The 15,268-nt window shown below is 29.4% G+C and overlaps 1 protein-coding gene across 8 annotated transcripts in view; it reads left to right on the plus strand.

Moving 5' to 3' along the window:
• The window catches only part of LOC107453350 (ATP-dependent translocase ABCB1), a 95,164-nt gene that overhangs the window by 74,954 nt on the left and 4,942 nt on the right, over positions 1 to 15,268 (plus strand). For 7 of the 8 annotated variants that reach the window (XM_071177582.1, XM_071177577.1, XM_071177579.1 and 4 more), the window contains 10 exons: positions 1,059 to 1,223; positions 2,757 to 2,858; positions 3,544 to 3,621; positions 3,703 to 3,786; positions 4,322 to 4,525; positions 6,294 to 6,394; positions 8,824 to 8,964; positions 9,534 to 9,690; positions 11,999 to 12,196; positions 15,006 to 15,212. In XM_071177582.1, coding sequence (XP_071033683.1) covers positions 1,059 to 1,223; positions 2,757 to 2,858; positions 3,544 to 3,621; positions 3,703 to 3,786; positions 4,322 to 4,525; positions 6,294 to 6,394; positions 8,824 to 8,964; positions 9,534 to 9,690; positions 11,999 to 12,196; positions 15,006 to 15,212 — 1,437 coding nt within the window. The remainder of the gene's footprint in view (positions 1 to 1,058; positions 1,224 to 2,756; positions 2,859 to 3,543; positions 3,622 to 3,702; positions 3,787 to 4,321; positions 4,526 to 6,293; positions 6,395 to 8,823; positions 8,965 to 9,533; positions 9,691 to 11,998; positions 12,197 to 15,005; positions 15,213 to 15,268) is intronic. The other variant, XR_011636155.1, reaches the window with a different exon arrangement.

Raw genomic sequence — 15,268 nt, forward strand, 5'->3', positions numbered from 1 at the left:
ACTAATATGGTCTAAATTTTTCGAATCAATATAGGAAAAGGTGTTAGTAAAAATAACAAATATATAAAGTTTTATTTATCGATTTATCGATCGATCGAAATTAATATGATACATAGCCTTGTCTTTCTCTTCAGTTTTTTTTTTAAAGTTTCGATAACGTTTTTCTTTAACTTGCTATTTTCGTTTGACATGAAAGCACCGCAATGGGGAAAGTACGTCTTAGCTCAGAACTCCACAAAGAGATGGCAGCACTATTCATTCGTGAGGTCACTTCCCCAATTTAGACATAAATCTGAAGGGGAAGGAAATTTCTTCAAGATCATTGTATACATGTTACTGCTCAGAGACCGACTACAGGACATTTGATTCCACAGATTTTACGAGCACCTGTATCGCATGTACTCGATAGGTCTAAACGGAGTCGAGGATCGAACCCCAGTTCCTCTAGATTGGTTTCCGATTCTCTAACCACATATATACCACGGCCCGTATATTTTTTATTATCAGAATACAAAGAAAATATGGCCTCTACTATAAACACTCCTTTAGAGAACAAAAATATAATAAAATAAAGCTCAACTAATACTCCCCTTGTAGCAGGGCCACAGGTGCGGTGCAACAATAATTCAGATAAATTGTCGCTACTAGACTGGAATAGCCTGGTCGGTGGGGTGCCGGGCACATGTTCAAGAGTTCGTGGGTTCGGTCCCCACCGTTCGGAGACTCCCGGTGTCGTAAATGGTGACTGATGCACGTTAAATCTGTCGAGTCTCAAAGTCCTCCATGTTCCCATAGCAAATCAATACCTCTGGGGTTACTGATCCAGGAGTCTGTCTTCTGGATTGTTTCAAAATTACAAAGCTGCGGCGTTGAAGATTAGTAGTCATAAACTTAAAAATTGTGTCGGCTGTTCAACGGTGGTCATAAAATAAAATAAAACAAATAGTGAATTATGCAGAAATAGCATATTAATTATGCATCACGTACTTGAAGTACCAATAATTGGTAATATTTACTTATTATGAGTCATGAAATGTTCTATAATTTAATAATTTTAGAAAGCTCAGGACGAGGAGGAAGAGGAGAAAGCTGATCCACCCAAAACTAGATTATTACAAGTTTCAGCACCCGAATGGCCTTTTGCTGTCATTGGAGGACTGGCTGCAATGTGCATGGGCTTGCATATGCCTGCTTTTGGTATCATATTTGGATCTATTTTGGGGGTATGCTTACGAATTCATAATTCTGCAATTTTTTATTATTTTTAAAAAAATATGTTCTCTTAAAATAATTTTGTGACTATTTTGTTTGTTGCATACTCGGAGTTATAATTGTTTTTACTGTCCATATACTAATGTATGAAGTTTAAGGGTGTCGATACGGTTTGTGTTCATGAAATCCGTTTGTGAATTTCAAGTTTTTAAATTTTTCGGGTGTAAGCATACGATTAAAATCGTGAACATAAAAATGCACATGAATCTCAGATGTATTTATTTACGTTCCCTAAAAATTTAAATTATTATTAATTATTTAAAATTTTTGATGTTGAGAAAAAACAAAATTTGGAAATCGAAAATCTGTTTCTTTCCTCAATATTCCTTCTCAATCATTTGTCTTCCCATCATATGCTTTTCTTTGTTTTTTCTGTATGGACTTAGACAGGAACCGTTTCCCTACACCCAACACGGCACATCTGCACTGTGTAAAAATTCTGGGGAGAGGTATTTTAAACTAAATTTTCTAATATTACAATAATTTTCCAAAACGATTTTATATTTTGATTGTTCACTGAACTGTTAGAGTTCGTGTGAAGTAGTGTCTGAAAGACTTTAGTGATAGCTGAATACTGTATATAACTGGCTAACCAGTTAACATGAGAGCATTTAGAGAAATTGTAAAGTCTTGATAGCAAGGATGCGTCCAGAGCAGAACAACGCAATATAGTTGATTTTTATTTACAGAACGTGATTGCGACATCTTTTACTCACGTCAGGCAAAGTGCTGACCAAATGTCACAAGACTATTTAATCATCTTTAATTATTTTTTTGCAGTAGTTACGAATTCCTAATAAATCATTGCGTTTGACGCAACGGGGTTTAGCAGATACTTAATGCACACCCACCACGAAAACTTTCACACCATTTGATCCAAGCCATTTGTCCTAGAGAGTTTTTGCCACAAGCAGCAAACATTCAACGATAAATTTCCAGATTGGAATCACCTTCTACCTCCAAAAATTGTAGTGTTGCGCATTGTTGTGTTCTGGACTCATCTTAGCAATTTTCTACATTGGCATTGAATGCTCTCGTGAGATCTGGTTAAAATTACGGGAATCTGCAGTGCACTACTCTTACTTTAATTTATATCTCTGAAAGTTGGCACCTTTAACCACTCTGTACTTCTGACGCATTCATTTTCGTAAGTCTTATTACTTAAGATAGTAGCTTAAACAACAACTATAAAAAAAAATCAAATGTAAAATTTAATGACATTCTGTTACATTTCCTTATCCTATTTTGCAACGTTACGGATGATATAGTATCATACGTTTGAAAAGTTTTTATATAGTTGTTTTTATTTCAGAATTAATATTGTTATACCACAAAGTTTTCTTTAATATTAATTCAGCGTTAGAGACAGCTGTTGATTTGTTGAATTCAGACTTTGTTGCATAGCATTATGAAAGAGCTCTCGTAAAGTAGTGCTTGTAATTATTCGCAAAAATATTTTTTTGACGATTTCAATTTTTCTATAGGTTTTAGCTAAACCACCTGATCAAATTACTGATGAAACTAACTTTTGGTGTCTCATCTTTGTAGTATTAGGAATTACATCTTTTATCTGCACTTTTCTACAGGTAATGAAATAAACTTCATTCTTAATGATACATAGTGTACTGTTATATTTCACTTTTTTATTTTTCAATTACTTTGGTGTTCTAATTTAGAATACCAATAAAAAAAATATTTATTGATTTGGAGATATCAGTGAATATTATAGATATAGGGGAATGATATAGGAGACAATGATATATGAGAATCTTTCTCAGAAATTGTGGTCAAATCTAATATTCATGTACAGTGGATGAAATCTACTATTTTTATTCGTTTAATAATTCTTTTATATGAACTCATTGATTCAACCATATTTAATATACTGAAACTAACCACCTTCGAATGTATCTATAAAACTCGTTATATTAATGGATTACTTAAAATCTAATGGATTGTTAACAATTGTTTCTGATGCAATGAAAAAAATAATACTTTAGCTTTCTTATAGTTATCAAACAAATAAAATTAATTACTCTTTTAATACCAATTGCATCTTTCCTATCATCGTAATAAAAAATTAATTACTCTTATTTAATAACCTTTGATTTAATATCTAATGATGTTAAAGCTGAGAAGCATTTATTATATCTTAAAATCTTCACAGTTAGAATGATAAAATAAACAAGCAAACTAATAAATGTGTTATTGTTGCATAGTTACAAGTTTCCATTTATTTCATATTTTACTTACGGTATGACCCATTTTCAGATGTTTATGTTTTCTGTTGCTGGCGAAAAACTAACTTCAAGGTTAAGAAAAATGGTGTTTGCCAACATAATTACTCAGGTTTGTAATTAATATATATTTACTGTTTAAAGCTAAGATTAAAATTCAATTCCCTTAATACAAAGCATTTTTTTTTAATAGGATATGAGTTTCTTCGACAATTCTAAAAACAGTGTTGGTGCTCTTTGTTCTCGCCTGACTTCAGATGCTTCACAAGTTCAAGGGGTAAGTTTATTTGAATTCATTAACAAAAAATTTTAGAAAAATTATTAATTGAAACGAATATTGTCAGTTGGTTATTTAATTCCATACAAAACTGTATTAAAATTTAAAATAATTTCGGTCCACATCCAATGCAAAATTTTAAAATTACTGTCAAATAAGTTTTTTAAGAATTATAAGTCAATTGCTTAAAAATATAAAATCAAATCAAATCTCAAATGTTTTAATGATAGTTAATGGCTTAGAATTTATTGATAATTTATTAAATAATATTGTTAATTATAATTTATTAAATAGAAATATTAATAACAATTTATAAAATAGAAATATCAATAATAATTTATTGGTTGTTTATTACAATTGTAACAGTAATCACATTTTTCACTAAACATAGTGGACGGTATAGTGCTTAACACATCTTCCAAATAGACAAAGGAAAAATGTAACAAAAAATATATACCATTTAATATTCAAATTGCGTGTGCTTTTAAATATTGATTAGCATAAATTCATTTATTAGATATATTGAAACTTTTAGGCCACCGGTGCAAGAATGTCAACCTTATTTCAAGCTCTTTCAACTTTTGTATTTGGAATAATTCTGGCGATGTGGTATGATGCAAGACTTGGTGGTCTTACATTGGCTTTCATGCCGTTCGTTCTCTTGGGTGCTTATTTTGAAGGAATAGTTGTGTCTGGACAATCAACAAGTGAAAAGGCTGGAACAGAGGCCGCATCAAAGGTGATAATTTTAACAATAAAGTTGCATGAAATATTTAAGTGAAACATTTCACGCGTGTTCCCATTAAGTATAAATATTGTGCGCGATATCTTTTTTGATTCTACGGAAAATACTTTGAAATAGATTTCAACTTGAAAAATTCTAAATAATTATTCTTTTTTTTCTGTAACTTATTTATTGAATAAAATCTGTAACATACTTCTGTAACATACTTATTGAATAGAACTTTTTTTAAATCTCACGTTTGCTAATAGGGCATGTTTTTAACATGTTCGTCGATAGAATCCAGTTTTTGAGGAGGACGAAATTAAATTACATAGTCACAATAGTTCTCTAAATCTTAGACATAAGAAAAAAAATTCTTAAATGTGCTAATTACCAACAAAATTATTATTTATTTTTTTTATCTCTTTCGTGCTTTTAAGTTTAAGCAATTTAAATCGACAGTTCGCAAAAAATTTCGTTATTTGTCAGAAATATTGGGGAATATTTTTATAGATTTTTAATTATTTCGGGAGACATATACTAAAGCCCCACCACCAACGATGCCTATGCATTTTAATAAATTGATTAAGGAAAGTAATTGAATTAAATCGATTGAATAAATTCAAATAATGCTTGAAAGAATAAGTGTATGATACAAGAATAGTTAAACGATATAAATAAATAAATAAACAAATAAAATAAATGAGCAAATCATTGATTATTAGTATAATTGTATATATATACATTTTAATATAAAGGAATGAATGATGGAAAAAACGGCAAGAAAGTCGAAAATTTGAATGAATAATTAGAATGTTTAACTTGAGGGAGACCTTAAAAACGTTACTAAAAAAACAAGTTGATGAAATCTTAAGTGTTAAAAATGAATGAATTAAATTTCCTAAACCAATTAATATGTGGCAAAGCAAACTCTAAATAAAAATCTTTTTTATTTGAGTTATAAACTGAAAGTTTAAGTCTTCTAAAAAGTAAATTAGTGTCACATGGTTTCCTCAAAAAATTTACTAAATTAGTTCCACTTTAAAATGGATATCATACTCACAGAGATTATTCTAAACGCTATACTATTTCTTTTCTAAACTCCTTCTGAATTATTTTGATAAAAAATACATTAATGTTTACTTAAGATAAAATTTTAAATGAAAACCTTAAACCCCGATCATTTGATTTGAAAAAATTTTTAATTAGTGTTATTTTTTATTAATACTTGCCAATCCAAATAGAATTGTACAGATCATGCACAATATGATCAAGGTGTCATAAGTACTAATTCTATATAGATACAAATAAACAAGCAATGTGGCTACAACAAGCTACTTCTACAAATATGCCAAAAGACCCATGAAAAAATATATAGAAAATGTAATGCATTTAATTTAATATTTAAAAAAAAAAATATGCAAATTTTCTTGACAATAAAACATATATAGTGGTTTTGTTTCCTTTATTAAATGCACAAATTTGTAACAGATAAATACTATATACGATTTATAAAAAAATCTTACCATGATTTTGTATTCAAGTTTGGAAAACACTGATCAAATCCATTAATTTAATTATGTGTTTAGAATATGTTGTTTTCTCCATTTATTTTGTTAAATATATTCACGTTTCAAACAATTTACGGAAAATAGTTCAGTTTATATCTTAAAATGCTTGTTTAATTAACAAGCATTTTAAATTATGCATACATTTAGAATACATACATTAATTATACATTTAGAAGCATTACTTGACGCATGTTTATTTTCTTAATATTTAGGTAGCAATAGAAGCAATAGAAAGCATACGCACTGTTGCATCTCTGCATCAAGAAAAAAACTTCTACCACCAATTCTACTCTGCTCTTCTGAAGCCTCTCAAGTTAGTTTATACCATTTATTGCTGTAGTTATAATCTGTAATAGCTATGAAGGCTTTAAATCTTTTTAAGGAGCGTGAAGCAATTATTAATTTTTTAACTCAAGAACAAATTAAACAGATATTTTTACTGAAGCTAATGTAAATTTCTTTCATCAGATGAGGAAAAATCAATACTACATTTTTATGAAAACTTATGAGATTACGTAAGAGAGATTACGTAAAACGTTTGTTAAATAATATGATGCAAATGAAACGGTGTTATTGTAAAATCATAATGGTAAAGATTTTTTAATAAATTTAATGCATCTCTTTTAATACCTAATTTAAATTTTAAATTGAGTTTTTTTATTAATTCTTTTCTAGTTTTTTTTTTTAAAAAAGTCGGAGATTTCTTAAGGGGAGTCGGTGGGGCATATATCAATAATGCTGAAACTGATCTTTTTCGTTGTACCTTTACTAAAAAATTACTTATATCGCCTCGAAATTTTTTGGGGATATTTGATATTATATCAGTTATATACTATTATAATGTTTTAGCTTTAACAGAAGACTTTTTGAGTTATGAACGATTTTTGATCAAAAATTATTAACATTTTAAAAATTAAAAGTTCTTAGTTAATAATTTTTTAATAAAATTTCGACCAAAGATATGTCTTAACTGTTACCACAGTGTAAACATGTATATGCAAGTATTTTCTGAAAAAACTAAAGCAATATCTTGTTTAGATTATTGGTTTTAGCATTATTGGTATTTGCTCTATCCACTCCCCTTAAAGCGGTACAAACATTTAATTTCTGTTAAAGTTAATAAATAAAAAAAATTCTAGGGGTTCCCAATTTATTTTGATCCTTTCACTCTTTTCATTTTAGCTAAAAGGTCACGTCCACTTTCAAAACCTAAAACATAAAGATACTACTATACAAATATTTAATCAGATTTTATTATTTCTTAACACGTTTTAAAAATTCGACAACAATGGCATGAAAAATTTTAATATACCAATCCTTTCATAGTTTCCTTAAACAGACTAGTTCTTGAAATGGAATAACTAAATATTGATAGAATTGCTAGAAGGGAAAAAAGGTATTCATATAGTAGACCAGTGTAGTATTTGTCACATTTCGTTTAACAGGATGCCTGTGTTTGTTTTTTCCTTACTAATTTTCGGTATGCTGCTAATGCTGGCCACTTTCGAATTTCTATTTACTTCTTTGAGTTGTCATCATTTGTAATGCAATTGAGACTTTAGACTCTTAAAGATAAGTTGACACAGAGGGAAACAATGATCCGAAAGCACTTAGAAAGATTTGCAAATTAGAGAACAGTGGTTTACAGTGGTCAGTTTTTAATTAAAGAAATTAATCTTGTAAAACATCATGAACTTTTCCCAATAACAAATTAAATGGGTTATTAATTAAATTGAACTTTTCACCATTTCTTTATCACAGAGATTTCGTGAAAGCATTGCCTAAATTTGCCTTCTGATGATACAAAGGGTTTTGCAGTAGAAATTAAACATAGAATGAAGAACAGAGAACGAAGAATATACTCAATCCTCACTGGTTGGAAACCATTGAAATAATATTCGAATTTCGTACTTTATGCTGTTTTCATCGAAATGTAATCTGGCTTTGACGCAAGAAAAAAAATTGTTGTGGCACAGAACAAATTTTCATGACTTTTAAGAATCATATGTCCTTACCACAGTTTATATATTATTTTTAGATTGTTGTATTTGTCGCATATCGAATTCTTTTCTTTAAACTTATAATACCTAAAAGCAGGGGTCTGTTTGGAAGAAATTTGGGTCCGCTAACGGACCCTTCACAAAATATCTTTTCATAAAAACGGACCCTTCACAAGATATTTTAACTTAGAAATGGACCCTTTACAAAATAATTTATCTTTTAATCGGACCCTTCACAAATTTGTTTATCTTCATTATTGTTTTCTTAATGGAATAAACCCTTCCCAGGAAGGGGGGGGGGAGATAGACAAATGTAAACGAACTAAATTTTGTCTTCAGCAGACGCTTCTTCCTTTATTTGTCCGAAATGAATACTCTGCAGCTACTTAAAAGAAAAATTAATTTGTGAAGGGTCCGTTTATAAGTTAAAATATTTTGTGAAGGGTCCTTTTTTATGAGATGATATTTTGCGAAGGGTCCGTTAACGGACCCAAATTTCTTCTAAACAGACCCCTGAGAACGGATCCTATTTGCCCAAATTCACAAAAGCGAACCCTGGTTGAAAGAATGTGACTTAACGTTCATTTTATATTCACAAATTACTAGTAATTTTTTCACAATTTTACAAAAACGGTCCTTTCACAAAATGTCTGGACAGACCCCTGCTAAAAGTTAATAACAGTTCAGCACGCTTCGAATAATAAGTAAATAAACATAAGTTTATCATTTTCATTATTTTTAGAAATTCGCGAAAGATGGCTCACATAAGAGGACTTATTTATGGCTTTGCCCAAGGACTGAACCCCTTTTCGTATGCTGCTGTCTTGTATTATGGATCAATACTAGTTGCCGATCAAGAGATGAAATATGAGGACCTTTTAAAGTAAGATATTTTCAATACATTCGATTTCAGGAAAATACTGTTGAAGTGATTTAACGAAATAAATTTTGTTAAAGTTAGAAATAAAGTTTAGAGAACTAAAATACTTGTATTCAATCAATTATTACTTCAATATTTAATGCCCATTTATTTATTTATTTAAATATTTATTTATTTGAAAATACTAGGTGTTTATCCACTAAGCCATTAGTTTTCTAGCTTCCCAGTATTTTTGTACAACAGAGTTAAAAGAATACAATGCCTTGCATGTGTTCTTATTTATTTAAATATTATGATAGCCTTAGCTATATATATAAAGAAATATATAGTTTGCACATACTAATATAATCAGCGCATGAATATAATAAGGATCTATTTAAGAATTTCGATTGGATAGTTTCTGGTTCCGACACTGAGGAAGATTGTTGTTCATATATTAGTATGTTTATTTTTTTGCTATTACTTATACTTTATTCACATTCTTTTGATTTATTCATACGTTGCACAAAGTATACCTATTCTTCATTTGGATATTATTTGACTGGTTTTAATTTATTTTCTTATAAAAACAGGGTTCTTGAAGGAGTTTTAATTGGAATGATGATGGTTGGACAGGCTATTGCAATCGCTCCTGACTACAATAAAGCTAAATTGGCCGCTGTGAGAATATTTAAACTTCTTGATATAGTTCCTAGTATAGATCCTCTGTCTCCACAGGGAAAAATTCTGGTATGTCATTTAATAATTTTTTTACTGAAACTCTTGAAATCATATCTTATTTCGAAAAATTTCAGAATGATAACTATCCCATATAACTGAAAAAATTATAACTGGCATTTTTCCATAAATATATAATCAAAACTTATTATTGTTCTGCAAAAAAATAAAACTGTAAATTCGGGTACATCATAATTAACATCATTATACATCATAACGTCATCATACATCATACATCATGGGTACATCACAAATGAGAATTCCAGAGCAATTCATGTCCTGAAGCGTCATCGTGCATCTCAATTTATGTAGACGTGCGTCTCTATTTATGTAAATGTGCATTTTAAATTGTACTTTTAATTATCTTCAATATCTTAAATTATGTTAATTTTACGTATTGCAGTAATTATTGTAAAAAAAATTTATAAAATATAGCTTATCTTAAGTAATTTTAATAATTTGGAGACTAACTTATCAAGCTCAACAAATTGGTCGCCAGATATATCAGATTACGATAGAGCAGCTGAATGCAATTTTGGAGTATAATTACTGAAAAATTTCAAAATACGAAAATTTAAAAAAAATTTAAGTGCCGTTTCAAACTCGTCTGAACTCAAGTTTAATACAGGGGAGGTCCTCTTAGCTGTGTACGTTGATATTTCCAGGCAAAGATTGGTTTATTCTCAAACCTTATAAGGGGCCCTAGATCTTCAAGTTTTAAACTTATGTGCAGAATAATCCTGTTTAAGGATGCAACGTTAAAACTATGTACTTTTTTTCAAGAAAAAGAAAGAAAAGAAAACAGTTTTTTTTTAAAAATAAATACCGTCATTTAATAGCCACATTTTATTAATTTTTTTATGAACAAAAAATATTTTTCGTGTACAAGCATTAAAATTCAGAATTTTTCAATTAACATCTGTTTTTCTTTTTTGGATGAGGGAAAATACGGATTAATTAAAAAATTAGTGAATTAATAAAAAAAATTTATTAATTTGGGGATGACACTTGGAGTACCTTTCTTGTTAGTATATATCCTTTAAAATGTCGGAAGTTAAGTATATAGCAACTCTAGCTTGATGGAACAACTTCAATACAACTCTAAAATCAATAACTATTTTAGTTGTTTTTATCATCTCCATTATAAGAGTTTTAATGCAAATTTCGAAATAATAGTTGAAATGAATTTTATTTAAACGCATTTTTTTTCACTTCTGCAAAAATAAATCATTTCTTTTTATCTCTCATTATTAGATTTAAATGTGTGTTATTATTGGATTTATCTTTATGAATCTTACTATAAATGTTTTGATTATATTTTAAAATCAGAATATTTTTGAGGTTTTTATACCGATAATTGTGGTTTACTAAAAAATTAACGTTTTATAATAAAAAAACATAATTTCCTTAATCTAAAAATTATAGAAACTATGCGCGAAATGATTGTCTCATAAAGCAGTGTGCTTCTAATTCATATAATGTACTCTATAAAAAATTAATGTTTTAGAACAATGTCCGATAAAAAAAATCACATCTATATCAATCTAAAGCATGAATGTATTTTAAACGCCTAAAAGGAAAGATACTCAAAGTTTAACTTAATTATAATGAAATTATTTAGTATTTGCGCTTATATTACGTTGAATTCACCAAAGTAATAGGAAGTTTGTTCATTTTCATAAAAAACATTTATTATTCGTATTCGTGGCTGGGTGGCGCAGTTGGTTTGTCGTCGGCCTTCCGAGCCCAAGTTTGCGGATTCGATCCCCGACCCAGACACCGGATTTTCGGGATGCAGAAAATCCTCAGCGGCCATGTCGTATGATTATGCGGCATGTAAAAGATCCCTATAGTGCCTTATAGGCTCTTGGCATTTCCGGCAAAATTAAATTCCTAGTGCACTTTAGTCCAAATAGAGTCTCGGTGCTGCCATCTAGTGTGGCAGAAACTAGACGTTCAAATTGACATGACCAGCGGTATCTCACCCATTGTGGTGGTCCTGAAAGAGTGGATATCACCTCTGGAGAACGCACTAGGTCTGCTTATCGGCAAGGCCCATTGTGCAGCTCATTGGAAATAATTCGTATTCAACATTGTATTTTTGCCACTAAATACAGAGACTGCATCATTTTCAGTGTACAGAAAAGAATTGAACACAAAGATTCAATATGATTGATGTGTGAGAATTTGAATACATTCCTCTTAATTCTGTGTAAGGAAAAAAAATATCGTGCAGCAGGACTTAAACGATACAGAAATTCTTATTTTGCTTAAGTATTAATATTGCGTAATTATATACTAAATACCTACTTTATTTTAGAATGAAGTTAGAGGCAACGTTGATTTTCAAAAAGTGTACTTCAACTATCCAAGTCGATCTGATGTAAGAATTTTGCGAGGTTTAAATTTAGCCATAGAGCCAGGGAAGACTGTGGCTCTTGTGGGAAGCAGTGGATGCGGTAAAAGTACTTGTGTACAATTGATAGAACGTTTTTACGATCCTTGGCATGGCAATGTGGTAAGTTATGTCATTTTCAGGATATCTACTGTTTCAAAAATATAATTTCTCTGATTTTTTTTTTAACAAAAATGGGAGAAAAAAATTTTGTAATCACTATTTATTCAATTCATTTGTTTTTTTTAGTTTGCCCAAACATTACAATTGATATGTAATTGGGAATTTTTATCAATATCATATTTTGTATCGTTACGTATTAAGTATATTTTTTACTTTATTATTTAATTGATCAACATTGTCAAATACTAATGTTTTCCTGAAATTGATCTCTCTGTAAAGAGAAAAATTTTAAATTCTAAGTATTCCTCAACATTCAATAATCAGCTTCAAGAATAGTTTTACTTTGATTTAAAAAGCTCTTTTTTCGGCTATTATTCTAAGAACTTCCCATTAAAGCTGGTGTTTCCAAATTTTCCGATTTTCGATACCCAAATGAGGTTCGAAATTGCCTCACGATACCCAGTAATATACTACTCCAGTATGATATACAATATTTAATGCACGCAGAGAATGTATATTTCATACGTTTAATACAATGCGTTTAGCAAATGATCTGGTGGACATGGAAACATATTTTATGAAAATTAAGTTAAAACCAACGCTATTAATAGGAAGATAATTAGTTGTAATATACAATTTCAATAAGTTATCTATAATAATAATAACTAAACGAAGAATATGGATGTCTGTCTCTCTTTATAACTCCATAACCTTTTATGCTAGTGTTCTGAAATTTAGACAGTAGGTAAAAAAGGGATTTCAGCCTCCGATATTGAAAATCGCTCTAAAATTTTAATTTCATCTTTCAGAGCAGACTTTTAAAAAATGGGATTTTCTTATTGATATTCAGTTTGAACCATTGATATAAACAAAACTGCAGAAGATTCTGCCTTTCCAAATTTTTAATTGCTGATAAATAAATTACAGATTAGAGATTAATGGTAGACTTAAAATCAGTTTCACCTTTCGGCAACCATCTTTTATTACCCCGGTACGCAGCGATTCTACTGCCGTACACTTTTGCCGTATACGGAATCCCTCTCTAAAACCAAAGTTACAAAAACCTGTTTTCGCTAAAACTTTTAATTTTTTTTTAAAGAAAATGATCATTGTTGTCAACAAGATTCACAAAATCTAGACAGAATAATTGACAAAGACATGACGGTATTTGAACGATTCATTTGGTCATTTTTCCATTCATGTGGTAGCAGTTTACCGGAAATTCTGGTTCTCTAAATTATAATTCTTATTACAACAAATACAAAACTGAAAAATAGAAATGAATGGTTTTTATGCCATGCTCTATGGTATCACTTTAAAATTACGAAATTTTACCACATTTAACAGATTTTAACTCACATTATCAAGCAATATTTTACTGTCAATTTTACCAAAATCAATACCAAAGTGATTTGGTTAAAATTACCGTGCTCTTTGGCCTTCCCGCAGAGCAAGTAATTCGATAAATTTCACACGGATCATAAAAAAACTTCGTAAATTACCATATTGTATGGTAAAGATAATTCTGGTAAAAAAAACATAAGTCTGGTAATAAAACCAAAATATACGGTACTTAACTATTCATATAGTTACAATGTGTAACGTTTAACTAGAAATTCCGTTTTTTTGAAAATTATAGTTTTTATTTAAACACATTTTGTAAAATACAAAACTGAAAATTAAATTTGACCAAATAAATTTTTCTTGCGTTCTAAGCCAACATTTCCTCAATTTTTTTCGGCTACGGAACCCTAAATAATCAACCTTCATTCGGTGGAATATCAACTTAATAAATAAAGTTTAAGTTAATTGTGAACGTTATAACCTATGAAAGACTGTATTCAAAATATTTAATTAGATGAATAAAATTTCATCATTTCATCATCAATATTTTTAAAATAGGTTTCATATTCGACAGTTAAATTTAAAATCCTTGCGCTATATCTAGTTCAGTATGAATTTGTTTCCGATATATGTATAGCTGAAAATAAATTAAAGCCGAATTATGGTATACTTCGATATGCAAACCTAAAAGAACTACTATAAACGTTGAAAATGGTTATTATGGAAATATGTTTCTTTATTAATGAATTTATTTCTTTTTATTCGAAAGGCGAGATAGATAAGACTAATGGAATATTTTATAAATGCCTGCTTTCTTATAATTTGTTAAATTCATTGTTCTTAGAAATATAATATTTTCTTTAAAAAATCATTTCTATTTTAATAGCATTGCACTTAAAATGATTTCATAAAGGCAACTGTAAGATTAAAAAGAAATGAACTATAGGCTAGATCTAAATATAATCAGAGGTTTCTAAACTTAACAACTGGTTATAAGAATTGCAAAACCCTTTTAACTATTCCACGGAACCCTAAGGTTCCGGGAAGCACCATTTGGGAATAGCTGCTTTTTCCTATCATGATAAAATAACCAAATTTTGCCAAAAATAACAAATTTTAACTCATATTATAAAATATTATAATTCATATTGTAAAAATAACATTTTATTGTTATTTTTACCAAAACCATTACCAAAGCGTTTCGGTAAAAACTGCATGCTTTTTAGTGCTCCCATACAGCCATAAATACGGTAAATTGTGTAAATACGGTAAATACGGCTCAGTGTATTGAGTTATATAATTCCACAAGGAAAAAAATTCATGAATTTTGGGACTCCTGCAAATTTTTTCCGGAGAAGTCTTATACTCCGCGGAACTACTTACACCAAAACTAATATTCCTATCAGAATTATATTCTTGTAATACTATAGATAAAAATATAATGTTTATTCATATTTTAAATTAGATGCTGGATGAAGAAAATGTTTTGGATATAAAAGTGGCTAATCTTCGATCTCACATCGGCCTTGTATCACAAGAACCTGTCTTATTCAGTTATAGTATAGCTGAAAACATAGCATATGGAGACAATTCTAGATCAGTTGAAATGCAAGAAATCATTGAAGCATCACGTCAAGCCAATATTCATACCTTCATTTCTTCATTGCCACAGGTGAAAAACAAATTTTTTTTAAAGATAAATTCAGTTTTGGTAACTATATATATATA

The sequence above is a fragment of the Parasteatoda tepidariorum genome, chromosome 2, assembly GCF_043381705.1.
Source record: "Parasteatoda tepidariorum isolate YZ-2023 chromosome 2, CAS_Ptep_4.0, whole genome shotgun sequence".
In the NCBI taxonomy this organism is placed as follows: domain Eukaryota; kingdom Metazoa; phylum Arthropoda; class Arachnida; order Araneae; family Theridiidae; genus Parasteatoda; species Parasteatoda tepidariorum.